Below are 23,884 nucleotides of genomic sequence, written 5' to 3' on the forward strand. Positions count from 1 at the left end.
GAGTTTGGGTATACGCAAAGTACCTTTTGCATTTGAGCACTAAAATCAAAGAAATCCTGAACAAAAAACATGGAAGAAATGTCAAAATCAGCTACTTTTGCGTGTTTTGTATGTAAAAAAGTGAACTTTTTAAAATTAATTTAAAATGGAAATAAATGTGTCCTAGCTCTAAAATTGCTATAGTTATTATTTATTTTCACGTATCTATCGAGAGTTGAAATTCGTGCTGCAGTAATGGAAAGTAGATCCATTGGTTTTTCTTGTTATTTTTTATAAAACGTTAAATTAAAAACTGTAAAAAAATAATGAATAACATGTCCGTATGCATAAATTGTAGGTACTAAAATATGTGGAATGAAAGCCAGTAGCACAGCGAACCTATTATTTTTGACAAGTCACAAAAATTAAGTAGGTTATTTTTGTAGCCCAATCCGCCATTTTGCTTTTTTTCCAACCACTCACATTTTTTCATCCAGATCAAATAAGAGATATTTCACCTCAAATGAACTTTCCATTGCCACAGCAGGAATTTTTGTACAGTTAGGTTGGGGTCTAAGTAGAATATGTTTAAAATATAAAGGCAAGGAAAACCGTTTGTTTTTTGAGCCACTGTAAACGACTAAAACAAGTTTTTTCTATGGATTGAACAGCGTACGAACAGCGATTTATACAAGCATGTTCCTGTTTGGCATACTATAGGATCTGAGGGTTTACTTAAAATGTATAAATAGTAAAAGAACACACAGGGAGGAAATGTCAAAATTAGCCATTTCTGCTTGTGTTTTATGTGATTTTCTTAAGTGAACTTATAAAATTAATATAAAGTACAAATAAATGTTTCCTCGCTCTAAAAACCTTACAAAACTTTTTCTTGCAACACTTGTTCAACATCACCACTTTATGCGGAATCCATTTCCGCAGTGTTTTCTGTCGAAGTAAATCGAAACAAAAATTGTTTACACAATTTTACTCTTATTTACCATAAAGGCATGTGTTGCACGAGTTTGACATTTTTAACGTACATCCAAATTTGTTTCTCCAAAATATTGATACATCCACAAACCCTACAAATAACTTTAAATAATAATGGATACCATATACGAACTTTGCGCAGAAAAAAACATTATACATATGTGAAAAAACGAATTGAAAAAGGCATGCATTTTCAAATCGAAAACGAATCTATTTTGAAGTGATGAGAGCGAAAAAGTATGGTGAAAAACAAATTCAGCGATGGATCCGAACCACTTAGTTGCTACCGTAAAACATGGTGGAGGCAGCGTAATGGTTTAGAGTGCTGTGACAGCATTTGAAGTTTATTTAGGGTATAATGGATCGTTTGTCAATATAAATCCATTTTGAAAACAAATTTAAAAGCATCAGTTGATGCTTTCAACCTTGGTCCGACTTCTATTTTTTAAGAAGTTAACGATCTAAGACATGCGGCTCATATTGTCAGATATTAGGTCCTTTACTATGCCACCCATTTCCTTACAAGACACGGGTAATTCTACGCCTAACTGCATAAGATGGGAAAAATTACCGCACTGTTGTCAAGTACAGCAAATGTTAATACCTGTGGCGTAATGGTAAGTTCGTAGTGTCATTACAGAGATCTTGAGTTCACTGTTAAAGCCACCTAAAGTTTTTTTTTCATGGGTAGTGCCTCTTATAAGGAATTGACAGAAGACTAATTTTTGACATAAAAATTGCTTTCTCAAATTAGCTCTTTGGATTCGCAATAAAACTATAGGTTCCCTCCATCTCTTGAACTACCGCGCAGGTAATACAAAAAGAGGAGATCATTGAGACACTTCTAGAGTTTTAGACAGTATGGCAAAGGCTTAAATCCTTTCAGTGAGTCCACCACATCAAGTGGGATTATGGTACTTTTGTATGGTGCCTTAATATGTCTGCAAAAGTAGTGCTTGGTATAAGTTCAAATATTCATATAGCTAAGATCTTTGAAGTCACTTTGTAGATCTAATTTTTATCCATGTTTTCACAACTTACTTGGATAGTTTTCGCTTTCTATTGTTCTATACTTTAGGTACTTGGCTATTTGGTCCCTTATGTTAAAGCAGAAGTTTGAAGGTCAGTTCTTTGAAAAACAAAAAAAAAACAGTACCCCCAAAAGTCTTTCAAGATCTTCCAAATCAGTTAAGCTCTATTTGATCAATTCAAAAGAGTTTATAGCAATGCATTATAGTGTGTTTCATATGCATATCTTTAATACCAAGATATGTAAGTTGTCTTAATTCTCTCCTGGATTTTTGTACCATCTTCAAATGTAAGGTTCCTTCTTTTCTAAAACGTAAACTCCAAAGCACACTGCACTAAAAGAGTCCCATCTTCTTATGTACATAATTCTTTGTTTTAACCTCTAGATATGTATGGTTGGGTTTCATCGACTCAAAGCAATCAAAACAATACAACTTGTTCCAAGTAGAAGATTTGTATTTGAAGTTCTTGTGTAAGCCTGTCTATTGGCACTTCCAGGTTAAAAGTTCTTCAAGTTTTCTGAGGCTCACTATTTTTATTATTTCTCATAGTTAGCCCCTCGAAAGTTGGGACTGTTTTTCTATTCTTTTTTTCTAAGGTAGTTTCCTTAAGATTGGATAAATTCCTTTAAATTCTATTAAAGCTCTCTGCAAAAAGTAAATAGTCCCCTCGTTTCAAAAAGTCCTATGATTATAAGCTTGGGTTCGTACTTCTTTGGTCTGATCTTAAGTTTTTGACATTGAGCCTTTGACCTTAGCCTTCTAGTAATTGCTCTGCATTTGTTTGCTATGTTTTTCTCCGTTCGTTCCCTTAGTTGTAGATATAAGGCAGTATAAAGGCAATTTTATCCCTGGTATACAAAATTGCTGAGATGATAATCTACCCAAGTTGCTATGAGTTTCTGGTAACTTTTGACTTGCCTCCTTTTTCGTCATAAAACAATCAAGGTTGAAATATCTATGTTACTGCTTGGTTTCGTTTTAAATTAATAGCGTCAAAAGGGCATTACCCAGTATAATTATTGCCTGTCAATTTTACTTGAAGGAGTTATTTGGCGTTCTTCTTTTTTAGTTCAGAGCAGAGCTCGAACTGTCAAAAGAATAATTGTGTTTCTTTTTGAGCTCTGATCGTTCAGAGCTTCGAATTCGTGTTACTTTTTTAGTTCTGAACATTCTCAGATCACGCTCTGTGAATTCAGAAAAACATAACAGGAGTAAAATGCTGAAAATTTTGATATTTGAAAGCCCGGAAATTAAGAAAAATTATCGTCAATCATTGTCAAAACAATAAGTATGGTGGAAGAGAAAATAACAGAGTAAACGGAGTAAAATGCTGAACACAAACAATTTTATATTTGAAAGCCGGGAAATTAAAAAAATATCGTCAAAACAATAAAAATGGCGGAAGAGGCGACTCTTTAGTGCAGAATTAAAGATAATTTAGAAAAAAAAATAATTGCATATAGCATTTTTATCAATCAAATTTATTTCGGGAGTCAAATAGACCAACTCTATGACTGTTTTATTAATTAATTTGATTAAAGAACATTTTGAACGCCTTCAAACAGACAACATTTAAAATCATTAAAGTTTAGTGCTCAAGTTGTATCATAATTAAATCAGAGAGCTCTGCCCAGAACTCTACTCTACTCTACTCTGCTCGCTCAGACTCTGCTCATTGCTCAGCTCTGAACTAAAAAAGAAAAACACCAATTGTTCGTAGCCTCATATTGTCGTCAATGTTAATCACAGTAATAAATGACATATTTATGGAAATAAAAAAATATTACATTGCAAATTTATGTATGCAAAATGATTGTTTGTGGAAAATACTTTCGAAGGAATACACAAAAAAAAAGACTTATACAAAACTAAAGTACTACGAAAAGCTTCGTATTAAATTGAAAGAATGCGATGAAAAGGCTACTTTAATTAGTCAGGAAAATAAAATCAAAAGTAGAACTAAAAAAATATAAATTTCAAAAGGTCAGGAGCTGGAGAGGATGAATGTTATTCTTAAATTAGGAGGAATTTCACAGGAGAAGAAAATTCCTGTATTTTTTACCGAAATTTGACAGTTGTCTAAGTAAAGAACTATCTTCATGCATTGCTCGTTTTAACAAAAACTTCTTTTTCATGCATGGTTTAGATGTTTTTTTCTTTTGAAATACGCAAATCAAAAGCGTAAATCGTGTTTGAAAGTCTAGAAAAAATTGAACAAAAAAATAGCAATATGGCTGTCAATGTTAACTGATGTGTGTGGTGAATAATTTGCATCAATGTTATCTCACAGAAAAATCCGCAATAATACTTGATAGTAAAGCCTGATAGTGTGTAGGGCCCTATACGATTTAGCACAAATGCAGTGCAACTTTTCAATTTGACAGTTGGAATAAGAACTTAAAATGTTTTGTTGTTGAACCATTTTGTTTTTGATTATGGAAGAAACCTAAGGCATAGAGAAATGTATGTATAATTCTCTATGGAGTAAGTATTCTTGTGTTGAATTTTATGTTTTGCCTTTTTCACCACACTGGAATCAGATTTTTCCTTCCAGTAGTCAAACAATAAAAAAATGTTTGAACAATACTAAAAAAGTATCTACACTAGAAACTTTTTACCTGAACGCATCGTCCACCAACCCTACAAATCCGGATTCAAGTAACCAGATCCTTTAATCAGTATAAAAATAATCAGCCATATTGGGCTTAAGTTTTCTCCTTGAAATCCGTTTTTGTGATCATGAAAGATATTTGGTACAACGGGCAATTGTAAATTATATCTATTGCAAATCATAAATAAGTAACGCAAATCTGACGAATGGCGATGTGAATGTGAGAATATTCCCTTTGATTTCCACAAATTCTAAAAAATTAATCAAAAAATTGTTCAGTGGTTCATTCCATCAGTGTGTATGTGGCTTTTCAATTTTTATTTTTTTTTGTATTTAAATAAACCAAGTTGGTGTTAAAGAAAAGGAAGTCACAAAGTAAACATATCTCTGAGAAGTGAGTTTGTGAAGTATTGACCGATTGTGTGGTGGAACATTCCGTGGTTTTTTAATTTTAGAAAAGTATCTATTTTCTTTCAAATGGAACATATGTGCATCTCTAATAACTAAACTATAATATTTTTTCTCGAATGAATACACATTATTTGCCCATCAGCTGCTATTCTAATTGTTACGATTTGAATAAGATATCAACAGATATGCATTAAAATTTTATTAAACAAATAGTTCGACAATATTGGGTATAATATATTATACAAGTGATAGTTTTAATCTATTTAGGCAAAACAAAAGTAAGTATATAGAAACGTAAACATGTGTAAGACTTTGCATTCGCATTTTGTTCCTCAAAAATAATTGATTAAAAATATGATTTTATTATTTTTGTTTATGGATCATTGTGATTCTGAAAGAAGCCGGTTTTAATATTATTAAATCTTATCTAATAAATTTGATTTTTGTTAATTTCTCATCCTCTGTCCTGCACTGATTTCCAATTCTACTATAAATGTTAACAAGATGGAAGCCTGTCATTTCCCAAAAAAACTCAATTCCAAAATAAAATTATATATGTGTAGATATTTTTCTTCTATTAGCCCTCATGCCGTGAAAAAGAATTGTTTTATTTTTATTTTTTTTTAAATTTATTTCTCTATGGTTATTATAAAAATAGGTTTTTTTGATATCAATAATTTTTTTTATTTTATAATAATATTCATGTATTTACGGGCCATGATTGAGTCTCGCAATTTTGGTTTGTATATTCTGTTGCGCATTGAACGAACGAGCAAACGATTGATTTTATTTTCAAGATGTCTTGTGTACGCCTACCAATATTCATTATGAACTCCTCTGCCACTTGTCTTCTTGTCATGATATTTATTTATTTTTTACTCATAATTTTGTATGTGATGTTAATTGGTAATTTTTAATATCTGAAGTTGAAGATTTTTAGCTAACAACAAAAATTTTAACTGAGAATATTAGGTTTTGGTACTATGTACTAATTTAGTTGCATAATTTAGTAGCAGCACAGAAGTCATTTTCGTCTGCCATTTGCTTTGCTGTGGGTCTGCTTGTGCCGTGTGCTGCTTTAGCTTTTCTTTTTGATAACACTCTCGCACGATATTTGATTCTACTCAACACGAAGATATAGATACAAAAATAAGTTTTGATGTTAAAAGAAGAGAAATTCCAGATAGGTACGAGGTACCACCAACAAATATTCATGTTATTCATGATAAGTTATGAAATCATTTATTATAAAATATAGTTGAGTTTTGTTTTATTGATTGTTATTTTTTTAAAGTGAAATGTTATTTTTATGAATTATTCTTCTTCGTTTTTTTTTGTTCAATCGCAACAAAAAGAAAAGACATTACCTACCTTGTTATTTTCATTTTTAAAGGTATAGATAGCAAGTAGTTACCTATAAGAGAAAATTATGGTGTAAAAAGTGGCATTGTAAATAAAGTCTGGATTTTGTATTTTATTGAAAAAAAAAAAATTAGGTATTGTTCTTGTTCTCCTAACCAGGCTTGTCAATTTTTGTATTTGTTAATATGGCAATAGGTATGTATAATTGTCTTCAACAACACAAATTAAAAAAGGATATCAAAGAATCCGTAAATCGAAAAAAAGTATAAAATTTATATATACATTTTAATAGAAAAGAGGAATAAGTGAATAAAGAAAACATAACCAAAATTGCAGCAAAGAAATTGATATACAAACTTTGAAAAGTTTTTGTGAATTGGATTGGTATAAAAAAAAATATCGATATCGGTTTACAAGTTAATAACTGATTTATATTAATCGAGTATTAAATAGAATTTTGTGAGCATAATTGGAGTCGGTCAAAAGCTATTGCATCTCAGACTCAGCCTTAAAAACATTTGTTTTTTATTTTAGAAACTTGAATCCAAAACTGTTCTGCATTCTCTTGGCTCAGGATGAAACTAAATGAGATGAATATTGTTATGAGAATCAATTTATTAATTGGATTTTTGTTTAATTCTTTACCTTTTGTACTGTTCTGCAAATTTGCTTCCAACACGGAACTTCATACATATTATATTTTAAACTATTAGAAAATAATTAGAATTACTATTAAAGTATGAATTTGGAAAAAAAGCTTTTAGCTTACCTGGGACTAAATATTAAAGAACAAGCTAGAAAAAGTTTTTTTTTATAAGCAAAACGTTGATAGTTGATCGTTTAAACAATTCTCATCTTGCATAAAATTTCGTTTTAAAGATACAGGTACAGTTTCAAATTAAAAAAAAAACTTATATAATGAACTAAGTAGTTCAATAATCCTTCAATAAGCAACCAAAAATATGTCTTATCACTTACCTGCAGTTTTAATTTAAAATGCAGTGAATATTAAAATTGTTCACTGTACATTTCCTATTCTTACTCCAAATTTTTTTTAGTTCACTGTTAAATTTGTGTTAAGCAAATCTTAGTAACAATACTTACTTACTTAAGGTGGTGCTACACACCTGTGTGACTCACCCAACCAACTTCTCCATCTAGCTCGGTCCCTAGCAAGATGTCTCTAGTTTCGCGCTCCAAGTTGGGTGAGGTCACTTTGCACTCGTGCCCGTCACCTGTTCCGCGGTCTTCCTGCTGTCCTGTGGGTGTGGTTTCGAAGACTTTCCCGGCCGGAGAATTGGTTTACATGTGCTCTACGTGACCCAGCCATCTTAGTCGTTGGACTCCATGGTTCTGCACCGTATAGCAGGAAGGAGATGATAAGGGTCTTACTTATCATCACTTTGGTCCCTCGAGAGATGACTTTACTACTCAATTGCTTTCTTAGTCCAAAGAAACAGCGGTTTTCAAGAGTTATTCTTCGTTTGATCTCAGCGCTGGTGTTGTTTTCTGCGTATACAGCGGAGCCTAGGTGGACGAAGTCCTTGACTACCTCAAATTTAGGTATGTCGATGGTGACGTTCTGACCAAGACGTCGTTGTTGTATGTCCTTTCTTGACGCCAGCATGTGCTTTGTTTTGCCCTAATTAACCGATAAAAACACATTTTTGCCGCCTCTTCCTCAATATTTAAAAGCCCCATTGACATCACGCTGAGTTCTTCTGATTATGTCAATGTCATCAGCTTATGCTAGTAATTGGACAGGCTTTTGAAAGATTGAGCCTCTAGTGTTGACGTGTGAGCTCAGCACTATTCTTTCAAGCACGATGTTTTTGACATCGAAAGGTTCTAAACGGTGATTTTTTAAGAGCTTGAGAACTTTTTTTTTAAAAATTTGCAAAATCTCATCGATTCTTTATTTGAAACGTTAGATTGGTCCATGACATTTACTTTTTGAAGATAATTTCATTTAAATGTTGACCGCGGCTGCGTCTTAGGTGGTCCATTCGGAAAGTCCAATTTTGGGTAACTTTTTCGAGCATTTCGGCCGGAATAGCCCGAATTTCTTCGGAAATGTTGTCTTCCAAAGCTAGAATAGTTGCTGGCTTATTTGTGTAGACTTTAGACTTGACGTAGACAAAAAATAGTCTAAAGGCGTCAAATCGCATGATCTTGGTGGCCAACTTACCGGTCCATTCCTTGAGATGAATTGTTTTCCGAAGTTTTCCCTCAAAATGGCCATAGAATCGCGAGCTGTGTGGCATGTAGCGCCATCTTGTTGAAACCACATGTCAACCAAGTTCAGTTCTTCCATTTTTGGCAACAAAAAGTTTGTTAGCATTGAACGATAGCGATCGCCATTCACCGTAACGTTGCGTGCAATAGCATCTTTGAAAAAATACGGTCCAATGATTCCACCAGCGTACAAACCACACCAAACAGTGCATTTTTCGGGATGCATGGGCAGTTCTTGAACGGCTTCTGGTTGCTCTTCACTCCAAAAGCGGCAATTTTGCTTATTTACGTAGCCATTCAACCAGAAATGAGCCTCATCGCTGAACAAAATTTGTCGATAAAAAAGCGGATTTTCTGCCAACTTTTCTAGGGCCCATTCACTGAAAATTCGACGTTGTAGCAGATCGTTCGGCTTCAGTTCTTGCACGAGCTGTATTTTATACGGTTTTACACCAAGATCTTTGCGTAAAATCTTCCACGTGCTCGAATAACACAAACCCAATTGCTGCGAACGGCGACGAATCGACATTTCACGGTCTTCAGCAACACTCTCAGAAACAGAATATTCTCTTCTGTACGCACTGTACGCATTCGTGTGGTTGGTTTAATGTCCAATAAAGTAAACTGAGTGCGAAACTTGGTCACAATCGCATTAATTGTTTGCTCACTTGGTCGATTATGTAGACCATAAATCGGACGTAAAGCGCGAAACACATTTCGAACCGAACACTGATTTTGGTAATAAAATTCAATGATTTGCAAGCGTTGCTCGTTAGTAAGTCTATTCATGATGAAATGTCAAAGCATACTGAGTATCTTTCTCTTTGACACCATGTCTGAAATCTCGCGTTATCTGTCAAATACTAATGCATGAAAATCCTAACCTCAAAAAAATCACCCTTTATTAAGTTGTTTCCAACCTTTATTAACAAACGAGTTTGGCAGGTATGCCAAAACTAGACATGGCTCTATACAGCTCGTCCCTGTAAAAGATGGTGGGTGTCGATTTGGTGATTAGACTGATTCCTCTATAGTTTGTGCTGTTTAGAGTGTCTCCTTTTTTCAGGATCGGGCAAACAATACTGAGGTTCCATTAATCAGGAATGCTTTCTTCCGATCATATCTTACAGATAAGTTGGTGCATGCTCCTAACCAACTTATCTCCATCTGCTTTAAAAAGCTCGACATTCAAGCCATCCGTTCCAGCGGCTTTATTCAAATCAAATGGGGTGGCGCAACAGTCCGTTGTGAACCAGGGCCTAGTGACTTACAACTCTCAACCATTCCTGTGTGCGAGTACTGTTGTCAGGAATGGAAGGGACCTACAATTTAAGGCCGAATCCGAACGGCTAGTTTGAGAAAGCACTTTTTCATGACAAGAATTACTCTTGAAGGATTTGTCAATTCCTCGCAAGAGGCAGTACCCGCGAAAATTATTTTTTTTTTTTAAATTAAGATGGCACAGGCAGGGATTGAACCCTAGACCCTTTGCATGACAGTCCGACGCACTAACCATCATGCCACGGCTTTATTCAGTAACAATAATAATTCAAATAAATTGAAAAATAAGCAATATTTAAAGAATTATTAGCTTATAAATATAAATATAAATATGAATCTAATAAAATATATGATGTAAAAGATTGTTTTTAATCAGAAAGGAAAGCTGTTAAACTTCTACCAGAAACTTTTCCCAACTATGGTTTGTATTTTTTTTTCAAAACTTTGCTACATGATCCTTTTTAAAAAACCTGTATTTTGTTAAAGTTTTCATTTTTACTTTATTTGACGCGAAACTGTTAATGGCATGTGCAAAATTTTGTATCAAAATAAATGTTCCAATTTGATTATGTATGCACCTCCACTTAATGTCGCACTCTTTGAATGCTCTTCGACCGAAAAAAAAAGGGATTGGAAGAGAACTTTTGATACGCTTTTGAGGTTTAAGTACTGCGTCGATTTTAATCATCAAATTTCGTAAATAAATTATTTCTAGGTTCTAATTACACTGGGCAACACAATTTGGTCTCCTTCTTCTTTTTCGTTTCCGGCTACTAGTAGCAGCACTTTTAGTCCTCCTGAAGCATAGGGTGGCAACCAGTTCCTTCCATCTCTCTCTATTCCTAGCAAGATATCTCAGCTGGGACCACGTCTCCAAGTTTTGGGACCGAACTTCCTTCATAACAGATGATCTCCATGTTTCTCTTGGTCTTCTAGGTCGCCATCTACCTTGAGGATTCCATTGAAAGCACTGCTTTGCTAATTTGTCGTCCGGCTTTCTCAATGTATGGCCAATCCAGCGCCACTTTCTCTTCGCGATGTCAACATCGCCCAGTGGCCCAGTCCCGAGCCACATTTTATCGTTAGATATGGTTTGTTGCCACTGGATGTTTAAGATGTAACGTAGGCAGGGGTTGACAGAAGTTTGCAACCTTCTCGAGATATCAGCTGAGCACTTGAACATTTCGCGGGCATATAGCAGCACGGATTTTACGTTGGACTTAAACAACTTTAGCTTGGTACGGAGCTCTATTTTTTAGTTCCACACTTTTGGAAGCATTCCGAATGCTATACGGGCTTATTTTAACCTATTGGTGACATCCAGGTCCGTTACACCATCGAGTGCCAAATAGCTTCCCAGATAGTTGAATTGGGTGAACTCTTCTACTGCCACTTGTCTCACAATAACCTGTTGTTGTTAGTTTCAGGCGGTGTGCATTAACTTAGTATTACTGGCATTAATCCTTAAGCCAGCTACCTCCCTATTTTGTTGAAGAAAGTGGCACATTTGGCTTAGGCTTCCATATCTGTTTGCTATTAAGCATATGTCGTCAGCATAGTCCAAATGACATAATGTTTATTTCAGGCGCTATTGGATACCCAGTCTTTGTGTTCACCCACCCTAGCAGTCATAACATCATCAATAGCAAGCAAGAACAAAATCGGTGACAATACATCACCCTGTCTCACTTCAAATGCGTCGGAAAGCTGTTCATTGTGCAAAACACACCTTGCGTTGTTGTAAGACTCTTTTATTATAGCAACAATTTTATCAGGAATGCCTCTAGCGATCTCCAGATAACATCACGACTAACGCGATCGAAGTCCTTTTAAATTTGGTACGCAAACAAAACTAAATGAATTAGGTGGCGCAACAGTTTATAAAGAACTAGGCCCTTGTGACTTAAAACTCTCAACCATTCCTGAGTGAGAGTCTTTTCAGGGATGGAGCAGCCTAGAATTTGTATACCGAACCAAAACCACTTAGGTGGCATAGGCAGAGAACCCAAAACCTCTAGCATGACAGTCCTACGCACTAACCATCACGCCAAGGTTACTAGTGCACAAACAAAACAATGCTTTTTAATTTATCCTGAATTCGAATCTCTGAATCAAACTTTCTTACAACATCCGGTTTTAAAATATGTCATCCTTAAACAAATGCTGGAGACAAAAATAAACGTTTTTTTAAAGATAATTTAAAGTCCAACAATAAATGGTATGACAATTTTGCAAAGTAGAAATCTTCTAGAGTTTTGAGATAATTTATGGGTCTTAATTTGACTCTATCTGAAGTTATAAACAATCTTGAATGTAGGCCTTTTATGTTTTTTTAATAATTGGTTTTAAATTTAATTGTTAGTTGTGATTCGGAATCCAAACTCCGATTTTAGTTTTACGTGTTCAAACTCAGAAATACACAGTTATATTTATTTGTATGTTTTTTTTTGTCAACATATTCCAACAATTTGATGATGTAATCTTAAGACTACAAATAAATAAGATCGAAAATTGCTTTTATACCGTTTTGCTTTTTTCTTCTAAGAAGCGTTTTAGCTTAAATGCTTCCACGTTCTTTTTGTATGCCCATTTGTTTTTCAAAACAAAACACGGACTCAATTTCGTCATAGTTTAAATTTCTTTTGCCCAGACAAAAATCTAAAGGCAAGTTTACCTTTCAACTTCTAAAAAAGTCATGTGCGCTCACAATTTTTATTCGTGATTGACTTTTTTGAAATTAAATACAACAAATAAAATATCTTCTATTTTTATTGCAACTATCTTTACAGTTACAGCATACAGCTGTGGACAATTCACTTTTAAAGCAGTATCTGTATTTATTTTTTTTGTGAACAAATATTTTTTTTTTTTTTCAAAATATATTTTTTAAACTTAAAACAACGTTTCTTAAACATAACAATTATTTCATATAACAGTTTCTGCGAAAAACACAGCTTTTATTGGTGGAAAACTTATTACAAACAAAGAGAAAAATCAAATCTTATTAAAAAATTTATAACTTTATAATATCATTTACCTTACGTTTATCTTTAATACCTTGTTGTGAAGCTGTTTTCTGTTTCATAGGTCCAGCAGTATACTTTGGGTCGTTGACTTGCTGAAACTACTATTTGACTGGCATGTGTTCATCGGCCCAATAAACTAATCGTTCCTTAAGAATGTCAATGTATTTAACGGCTGTCAGCGTTCCATCGATTCGGTGGGTTGGGCCAAATGCACACCACGAGAAACAACCCCAAACGTTAAGCGAGCCGTCTCCAAGCTTGATTATTTCCAAAACATATAGAGGGTGGAACGCTGTTTCTTTTGGCCTTCGGGCATATCGTGTACCATCTTGAGCTATTCTATTTATTTTAGTTTCGTCACTCCACACTATGTACTTCCATTCGTTTGTTGTCCAGTTGGCGTGTGATCTTGCGAACTCTATTCTTAGTTTACGCTGCCTTGCGGTTACTAATGTTTTTTTTTGAGAAACACGATCATGTAACCCAACTTCCACCAATCTTCTTCTAATTGTTCGGGGGCCTGTCGGGACATCGAAGGCAACCGAGATGGGCGTTGTATCTCTGTGAAGCTTATTTTTGGGTCTTTTTTGGCCAGCCTACTGATTGCTCGATTCATTTGGCAGCTTGTCTTACGGGCCCGTTTTTTATGAGGTACATTTTCAGCAGACCCGAAGTTTTGAAAATGCGTAATTGCATTGAAAACTTTCTTAACAGAACAGTTTATTCCAAAGTTCCAAAGCTCAAGAATCGCTTTCCTTGTAGGAACGCTCATCGCGTTTTCCTATTTTGGCTTCTTTGTTTAATAACTTAAACTTATATTTAAGTCATTCCTTTTTTTAACGAATTTAAATGTTCTTTGAAGATACTCTCAATATTTTTTTCCATTAAGTGCACTCATTTTAAATTATTAAATTTTTCATTAGAATTCAATATTCACTCCTAACTCCAATGCTTTTTATAGCAGCTGCTGAAATTGATAGCTTTAATATACCTAAAAGTAAACAAGGTGGAATAATTTTTTTAAATTCTATTTGTCTTGGGTAATTTTTGTGACAATTTTGAATGCCTATGCCACGAAATAAATGCTGCCCAATTGTTCTTTACCTTTTTTCGTTCGCTATAAGTAGACCAAGACCTGTCTAGTTTCAAAGGAATAACATTACGTAGGTATATGATTTGAAAAACATCTTTTTTTGCCGAATTTACCTTAGGTTGATTATGATTACGAGTCAAAGTAAGAGCTTGAAGATCACTATATGTATATTTCTATGCGTCACATTACCTAAAGGATTAGCCTGTTTTGTAGTTTGATATCAGTCTATTAGTCCTGAACAAGATTTCGAGTCAGGAACTAGTCCCTATGTGGCTTTTACACAGCGCCACAGTGGTTTTTATATTCTTTCTTTATCTTTATTTATTGATCGAATGTTGAACTGTTAAAAAATAAAAACATTAAACATAAGTTAATATACTGCCTCTTACCACTTATGTACATAGTTTTTCCATTTAAATTCTTAAATACTAAATACTTTACTCAAATTAATACAAAATCTAATTTTTGCATTATGGATTATTTTAATATATTATATATACCTATATATATGTACAAATGTATGAATAAGATTTATTTAATAAAATATCCAACGGAAAAATCTTTTTACATAACTAAATTAAACTATTATATTTTCTTTGTTTTAGACTGGCTCGGTATAGTGACACCAGAGGAGCGGAGTCTCCCGAAAGTGTACGAGACAGTGGAGGTATTTGTTGGTGGACTCCCTGGAATACTATGGGTTGTTTTGGGTCTCCTGGCTCAAAGCAAGCGGATGCCAATCCTGATGATTCAAAGAGTCAGAAACGCCGGAGTGACGCCATTTCGAAGCAATTACAAAAGGACAAACAGCTATATAGAGCAACGCATAGGCTGTTGTTGCTTGGGGCTGGTGAATCTGGCAAGTCTACAATAGTCAAGCAAATGCGTATTCTTCACGTTGATGGATTTTCCGAGCAAGAGAAAAAACAAAAAGTCGATGATATTAAAAAGAACATACGCGATGCTATTTTGGTAAATAAATAATTGTCTTTAAAATTTTAATAACAAATTTGAATTTTTCCTAGGAACCTTACAAAAAATAAAAAAGTCGATATTATTTATTTTAATTACAATAGTCTCAATTACTCCTATTGAATCAGATTTTAATAAACTACAATGTAATATAAATTTGATCTGACCAGCCAATACAAAAAACAAAATTGGGCGGGTTATGTGAAAACTATTAATTAAACATAAATAAACATAATTACATCTTTGTAACAATAGTCTAGAATCTAGATTATTATAACTAACTATTATATTCTTCTAAGATCGTCCCGAGCAATTAAAAACAAAATAATTACCAATCTCATCAGATTATGAACCGATTGTGCCAATGTTTTTTCTTTCCAAGCCAATGGAAGAACTTATTGATTATTGATCGTAGCAATAGGTCCACCGGTAATCATGATGTATTTATTTCACAACAGTAAATGAAAAACTTAAATCATTTTGTAGAGAGAAAGATTATTGCAATTGATATTTCAAAAGCATTTGATAAATTTTGGCATCGTCCTTTCTTTCCGCAATGCGTGCTTTTTTTGCACTTCAGAATTTTCAGAAAGTAGTAAGCTTATAGCAAGCGTCAGACTACGCTCAGGGGCTGATCATAAGTGCATGTGTTAGTTGTTAGTAAAAAATAATACAATTATAGCTTAACACATGACAAGATATAAAACATAATTAACATTTAACTATTACAGAACAAAAAATAAAATTAGAGCTTTTACGATAGTGTTCCGTCGTATAAGGAACAATTTTTAACCCAAACAGCATTGTACAATAGGGAATTTACTGCTTCGAAGACCAATGCTTTCTTGTATCGCTAAAATGAGATATACTTCCTTGCCTATGTCTATAAGTGGCACTTGCATAAAAAAACTTAATATCTTGATATTGTCGCTCTATACATCTTGAATATCATCTCGTGGAACGATCAAATACGCAATTTTGCCGCGAGATACTTTCAAAGGTTCAGTATAACTCTTATTTCTGGGCTAGTACTACCGCCAATTAATTAAGCATTTTAAGCAGTATTTAGGGAAGAGCTTTTAAAATGATTGGTGAAAACTAAATTACTGACTTAGCGTCACTTGAACGTGTCACTCTTTTCTACCTTTACATTATCGGACTATGTTTTTGGAAAATAGCTAGCTGCATTCCTTCTATTAAACCCTTTAACTATAAAACTCGCGCTTCTGGAAAGGCTTATCAATTTACCAACCTCGGCAGTAGTGTGAAATACAGGGATTCCATGCCGTACTTGCATTTATTTTTTCAATTAATTTTATAAGACTAAGTGAAATATGAATGAATATCAAATTCCAATTTTATTTTCATTTTTAAGACTATAACTGGAGCTATGAGCACATTGAATCCTCCTGTAGCTTTGGAAAAGAAGGAAAACGAGTCTAGAGTTGAATATCTTCAAGATTGTGCTTCAAGTATGTACACATTTTTTTAATTGATTAATATTAAGATTAATACGCCCTAGGCTTTTGTTTTTAAGTTTTGAAATTTTTGATTAATCTAATTCTTTTAATTAGGTCCTGATTTCAACTATCCACTAGAGTTTTATGAATCTACTGAGGAACTTTGGAAAGATCGTGGTGTACAGCAAACTTTTGAAAGATCTAATGAGTACCAATTAATCGATTGTGCGAAATAGTAAGTACAATCTTTAATAATTTTCTTACATAAGTGTATTAAGTTCTCCATTATGATAAATTTGGACAAAATTTGTCTTTAAAACGTATCTCGATTAATTTTGTATAAAAAAGGGTGTTCTAACATTTAAATTCAAGAATTTTTAAAATATCTTGAAACCTGGGGACACTATTGAGTGTTATATAAGATAGAGTAACTAAAATTATTGTATTTATTTCTGCAACCTGGGTAATTGGTGGTTTTTGAAGCTGTTTTTTAAAGAAGGGGTAAAAGTCAAATTTTGATATAGGATGAAATTAATGATAATGAATGTCCAACATTTTAACTAATATCAAAATCATTTCTGACACCTGGATATCGAGCTTAAATTTTCGGTAGAAGATATAGTAGAAACATACTTAATTAGTTAAAGCGTACTTCAGTGTGTAGCCTAGGGATTCCTAAACTATTTTAGCCGCGGCGCCTTATCTTGAAAGTAAAAAAGTTATGCGATGTTTCACTTCAATGCATTCAGAACATTTTTGTGTATATTCTTCTTAACCCTTATAGCACTAATTGTAAAAGTGACGAGAATATTTTTTTTGTCTTGGTTTGAGTCATGAACATGTTTACCAAGTAGGGCCAGTTATTGGTATCATTGGTTTTCATCACTGAAAATAATCATTGGATTGTTGTGTTACATATTTAGTTATAGCTTACATTTCTGCCATTGTACAAAGATTCCCTAATGGAATCAAGCATTTCCTAATTGAAATGAAATATTTGAGGTAAGAGTTTATCATTGACAGTAAAACCGATAGTTTGGAATATAAAATGGTCCGATAATCTTCCGATTTGAGAATTGCTAATTCCGAATTCCGAATCCAAAAATCAATTATTCATTGAAAACGATTTAATGTCATTGAAAAATTAAAAATTAACTAAAATGAAAGTTCTTTTTTAGTAAAAAAGATCGATAATTCATCACCTTCGTTTTGCCACAAAACATACAAAATTTGACTCTATTAATCGCTTTTAAACCTTAAAACAATCGCTTTTAAACCTTAAAACAAACCCCGTGTTTTGTTGGAAAATCTATCAATAGTATAGTAGGATTTTACACGAATAACAAAAACAACGACCGATAAAAGTTAAAGTAGATTCTTACTACGGATGGGTTTTTGATATTCATACGAGTCTCGAATGTGTTCGTTGAGTAGTTGTGCATTTGGAAATCATGTGTTTTCCATTGGGGAAAAAATCAATTATTCTGGCAAATAATTAATTGTATCAACTTTTAAATATAAAAACAGGACTACTGCGGATCGTTTTTTGTTTGGCAATTTCTCACTGCAATATATATGGAATACCAACAAAACACGGCTAAAGTGTTCAATGATGAAAACCAATCATAGCTATAACTGGCTCTTATGTTTGCAGAGCGAATCACTACGTCGTCAGGTCGTCCAAGCAACACAAAAAGGGTTTTGGATATGTTTTTAGAATCAACTAGTTTATTCTTAAACTGAATTTGCTACTTTAAAAAACCTGCGCTAGCTGCACTATATTTAAAAATTATATTTTCATGCAGTACCAATTACAAGAGTCTCCTAAAGATTAATTACACACAATTCTTAGTATGGGTTAGGTAAACATTTTAACAAAATTACAAATCTCTAACCTTTCTTAATACCATATCTAAATTTCGGAATTACTAATTTGACTTTGCTATTATTATATGAAACAAATCATCAGTTATAGTTTTTAAGTTTGCTTACTGTTACTTTCATAAACAATTTACTATCATTTGTTTTTCTTTTCATGTAATAAAAAAAGAATAGAAAACGAGATTTATCTTACGTGGTGGATTTAGAGTCAGATCTTCTGGCAACGTCTACGAAAATATTTTTTGAATAAATTATATAATGAAGTGTGTGAAGTGCGTACTTTCGGTATTGTATAAAATTAATTTTTTTTAAAGTTTCTAGAAATCTTTTAATTATGTTAGAATGTTTGTAATTTGTTATATTTTTATTTTGTCTGCTATTATTTGTCTATTAAGGTAAACATCTTTTCAATGAAGGCATTGTATATGTTGAGTATGTATGTAGTATTTGCATTGTGAATTCGATTGTGCCAACAAATAAAAATGTAATTTCTTTTTGGACTCTAAGTTTTAACTTGGTTAACTGATATTACATACCTTAACCCTGACGATTTGGTAATTTTGTTGCAAAAAGATATTTGTATCATACGGAGTCGGATGAAACACAAACCTTTAGCGGGCACTTTAATTCTGTTATACTAGCCTTTAAAAACTATTAGATACGTAAACTTAAAAATAAAATGTATTTGCTTATCATACTTTGCGTTCCGTATTAAATAGTAGTATTTGGCTTTTGAAAACTCTCTCTTAGTGATGAATCGTAATTCGAAACGAATTTTACAGAATACACTGAAAACTATCGCATTTATCTGAAGGTACTTTTTTTTTACTAGGTACTAGGTACTTTATTTAATGTTGGGTAAAAATTGAACAGATAGTAATTATACAGTTATACTTATGATCTGTCCGCAAAGTCCTTAATTAAAAAAATCATAATCTTTAATAAAATAAGCCCACTTCCCGAAAATATAATATCAAAGTGAATCTTAATAACAACAAATACAGAGTTCAAAAGAAATATCAATTTCAGTATTGAGCGAAAAGTGTAAACGCAATTTTAAAGGCTAGTTTTTCTTTTAAGAAATGTAGTCCCTAAGTCGCCAGTTAGCTTCTGATGGGTTTGGTCCCACCTGTGTTGTGCGTCGTTAATCTCCGATTTGGTCCACAATCGCGTTATAATTATAAAAAACGTAATTTTTATTCGAAGGCGCATATTAATCAGGAATAAAACTTAAAAAAAAATGATAAACCAAGTGAGTACCAAAATTTGTTTTGACGCCCTCTAAAAGTTACACAACTAAGAATGTATATACAGTTGTGTTCATAAAAACAGCAGTGCTCTCCAAATACAACAAATAGGCCTACAATATCAATTTTATAATATATTTCATTAAACTTCTAATAACAAACTCTTTTTTTTTGCGTAATAACAGAAAATAAGTATTATCGATTTTTTATCGTTAGCCTTGTCACAGTAAAAACCGTTTTTTAAATATATGGCTGTTCATAAAAATAGCAGTGCATGACAAACTACTAGGTCTATTCTTAAGAAGTAAGAAAAACTGTAATAAGTATAGCAAAACCAACGGCGTTTCCTCATCAGTATAGGGTAACATAACCTTCTCGAGAGTTTTCACATACTCGGTTGTATCCCTTATTACCCCCATGGGATAGATAGGTCCGACCCCGTAATATGAAAAGCAAGCCCATATCATAATTTTTCCTCCACCATGCTTCACTGTTTTTATAGTTTACCGATGGATCGTATGATGCATTTTACGGTCTTCTCCCATATTCTCGACGACCCTTAGACCCAAAAAGGACGACTTTGCTTTCATCGCTCCACAGAATATCCAATCTCCATTTCTCTTTTGCCCAATCTCTATGGGCTTAAACAATCTCAATTCTCTTTGCCTTTTCGTCAAGAATGGTACCTTGCGTGAACTTCGGGCTGGTAATTTCGCTTATAAAGGACGCCTTCGTATTGTGACAGCGCTAACAGACAGTTGGAGTCCATTTCTTATTTTCCTAAAGCCTATTTAAGGGTTCTGTTTTGCTAACTGAACAATTTTTCTGTCAGTTTTTTCAGTAGTCATCCTTTTTGGGCCTAGCGTTTTGGGTTTATTTTGCCATTTTAAGCCGTTACTGACCATTTGCTGAACATCCTAGGATGTCTCAAATATTTTGGTCGAATAAGTTTTCGAATTTCTTCGGTGCAGTGTCTTGACCGTCCCATTGTTTATTTTTGAGCTTATATTTGCTTATTTTGTATACGCTAGTATGTTCCTGAACATCGTTTATTTTAATAAATATGATTTAAAAACAAACCAGCATGATGGTCATCTTCTCATGAGCCCAACCATTACATCACAGCGAAACGCATATATGAACACTTTTATGCTATTTGATCATTCAAGTTTCTGTTTTGTACGATCAAATTGTGGCTGTGTGCGCTAATGGTAAATTCAATCAAGTCTTTTGGACAAGCGTTGATAGAAGAATATTCAACCAACCTTAAGTCGAGAAATATCTACCATTAGTTTCTTTTTATTTAAGAAAAGTATAGCTTTCGATAACTAAAACATATTTCGATATGTAGATCATAAATAATTTGGCTTTAAATCTATACGGTATTTTATGATATCCCCAACTTCAGAACCGTACAACATTGTAAATCTAGAAGCGTAATTGTTTTTGTTATTATAAACGGTGATTTTTTAAGAGCTTGAGAACTTTTTAAAAAAAAAACGCATAAAATTTGCAAAATCTCATCGATTCTTTATTTGAAACGTTAGATTGGTCCATGACATTTACTTTTTAAAGATAATTTCATTTAAATGTTGACCGCGGCTGCGTCTTAGGTGGTCAATTCGGAAAGTCCAATTTTGGGTAACTTTTTCGAGCATTTCGGCCGGAGTAGCCCGAATTTCTTCGGAAATGTTGTCTTCCAAAGCTGGAATAGTTGCTGGCTTATTTGTGTAGAATTTAGACTTGACGTAGCCCCACAAAAAATAGTCTAAAGGCGTCAAATCGCATGATCTTGGTGGCCAACTTACCGGTCCATTCCTTGAGATGAATTGTTCTCCGAAGTTTTCCCTCAAAATGGCCATAGAATCGCGAGCTGTGTGGCATGTAGCGCCATCTTGTTGAAACCACATGTCAACCAAGTTCAGTTCTTCCATTTTTGGCAACAAAAAGTTTGTTAGCATTGAACGATGGCGATCGCCATTCACCGTAACGTTGCGTCCAACAGCATCTTTGAAAAAATACGGTCCAATGATTCCACCAGCGTATAAACCACACCAAACAGTGCATTTTTTGGGATGCATGGGCAGTTCTTGAACGGCTTCTGGTTGCTCTTCACTCCAAATGCGGCAATTTTGCTTATTTACGTATTTACGTTCAACCAGAAATGAGCCTCATCGCTGAACAAAATTTGTCGATAAAAAAGCGAATTTTCTGCCAACTTTTCTAGGGCCTATTCACTGAAAATTCGACGTTGTGGCAGATCGTTCGGCTTCAGTTCTTGCACGAGCTGTATTTTATACTGTTTTACACCAAGATCTTTGCGTAAAATCTTCCATGTGGTCGAATAACACAAACCCAATTGCTGCGAACGGCGACGAATCGACATTTCACGGTCTTCAGCAACACTCTCAGAAACAGAGGCAATATTCTCTTCTGTACGCACTGTACGCATTCGTGTGGTTGGTTTAATGTCCAATAAAGTAAACTGAGTGCGAAACTTGGACACAATCGCATTAATTGTTTGCTCACTTAGTCGATTATGTAGACCATAAATCGGACATAAAGCGCGAAACACATTTCGAACCGAACACTGATTTTGGTAATAAAATTCAATGATTTGCAAGCGTTGCTCGTTAGTAAGTCTATTCATGATGAAATGTCAAAGCATACTGAGCATCTTTCTCTTTGACACCATGTCTGAAATCCCGCGTGATCTATCAAATACTAATGCATATTCGTACAGTGTTGGTCAGATTTATTCTTCAGTTAGCTGGACCTTTAACAACAGTATGATTTTCAGATGATGCTAATCTATTTTAATAGTTTAAAAATTTGGCATTATTGAATACAAATTTTTTACAAGCGGGACTTCGTCCCCTTAGAGAGCTTAGTACATAACTCTGGAGCACTTTTTTTAGTAGACGAAATATCCGAATTCGAAAAATTCTGGTGATCCCAAATATTAGAATCAAGCTTACCAAATTAAGTACCTCAAAATTTCAACTTATTAATTTCAGTTATTTCACACACTAACCCGACAAGTTTAATGAGAAGTTATAATATTATATTAGTAAATGGTGAATGGAATATGAAAGAAAACTTGTTCTATTGATACATGTTCGTGCTATACAGTAAACACACAAAATTTTTGACTTATACTGGTAAACAAATCTATTTTTGTGATCTTAGTTAAGTAAACGTACAGCCTTCTGATAATGTTTGGAAATTATTATTTATTTGTATGTATCTGCTTAAGCAACCCATTTTTGATTAAAAAAGATCTTTTAGTGGAGTGTCTTGTAAAATATGGAAGTATTAATACATCTATCAGTAAAGTATGTAAACATTAGTGTAGATAATATTCCTAAGATAAATATAAAGCGTATCATTAATGTCTCATCATCCAAAAAAAATGATAAATATTCGGTTCGGAAAAAAGACAGACTTCCAAGTTTTGTATTTCCTCAAAAGTGCAAAGTTTGTGTTGCAATGGTTTTCTTCCGAGCTAAAAAAAATGGTATTATCTAAAGGACTAAATATTATAGAATAAGCTAGTCACTAATTAATTTGAAATAAAGCTTTACAATACAATTACTAAGCTCTGAAAACAATTGTTGATATTTCAAAAACATGTAATAACCAAATTTATTATTTTCTTTTCCCAAAGTTTTTTAGACCGGGTTGGAAAAATAAAACAACCAAATTACACACCAAGTGAACAAGATATTCTTAGATGCCGTGTACTAACATCCGGAATATTTGAAACACGATTTCAAGTTGACAAAGTTAACTTTCAGTAAGATATACATATAATATTACATATTGTACATTTTTATTTAAAAAAAAAAATATAATTTTATTTTTTATTTTACAGTATGTTTGACGTGGGGGGGCAACGAGACGAACGGCGCAAATGGATTCAATGCTTTAACGATGTTACTGCTATAATTTTTGTTACTGCCTGCTCCAGTTACAATATGGTTTTACGTGAAGATCCTACACAAAACCGCCTTAGGGAGTCGCTTGATCTTTTTAAAAGCATTTGGAATAACAGGTATTTATTGTTAAATGTAAATTATGCATGATCAAATAAATTATTTCAATTAATAACAAATTAATTCGTCAGAATTATATGTTGGTTATCAGAAAAATTTGCAATGAAAATAACAACAAAGTGTTGAAAGCATCAAGTCGTTGGTTCAGCCTTTAGTTCGTGTATGTTGTTAGTTTAGTCTCCCTTCTCTTCGATATACTATATCCACAGGTTCTCTGTAGAATTTAGGTCGGGGCACTGAGCATTCC

At 33.4% G+C, this 23,884-nt stretch overlaps 1 protein-coding gene across 2 annotated transcripts in view; it reads left to right on the plus strand.

Moving 5' to 3' along the window:
- Positions 1-4,611: 4,611 nt before the first annotated feature.
- LOC129950109 (guanine nucleotide-binding protein G(s) subunit alpha) overlaps positions 4,612-23,884 on the plus strand; it is a 28,773-nt gene continuing 9,500 nt past the window's right edge. Inside the window, exons 1-6 of one of the 2 annotated variants that reach the window (XM_056061931.1) lie at positions 4,612-5,303; positions 14,628-14,994; positions 16,370-16,466; positions 16,569-16,689; positions 23,250-23,378; positions 23,457-23,636. In XM_056061931.1, coding sequence (XP_055917906.1) covers positions 14,719-14,994; positions 16,370-16,466; positions 16,569-16,689; positions 23,250-23,378; positions 23,457-23,636 — 803 coding nt within the window. In that variant the 5' untranslated portion in view covers positions 4,612-5,303; positions 14,628-14,718. The remainder of the gene's footprint in view (positions 5,304-14,627; positions 14,995-16,369; positions 16,467-16,568; positions 16,690-23,249; positions 23,379-23,456; positions 23,637-23,884) is intronic. The other variant, XM_056061930.1, reaches the window with a different exon arrangement.

This window comes from Eupeodes corollae, chromosome 3, assembly GCF_945859685.1.
Source record: "Eupeodes corollae chromosome 3, idEupCoro1.1, whole genome shotgun sequence".
Classification (NCBI taxonomy): domain Eukaryota; kingdom Metazoa; phylum Arthropoda; class Insecta; order Diptera; family Syrphidae; genus Eupeodes; species Eupeodes corollae.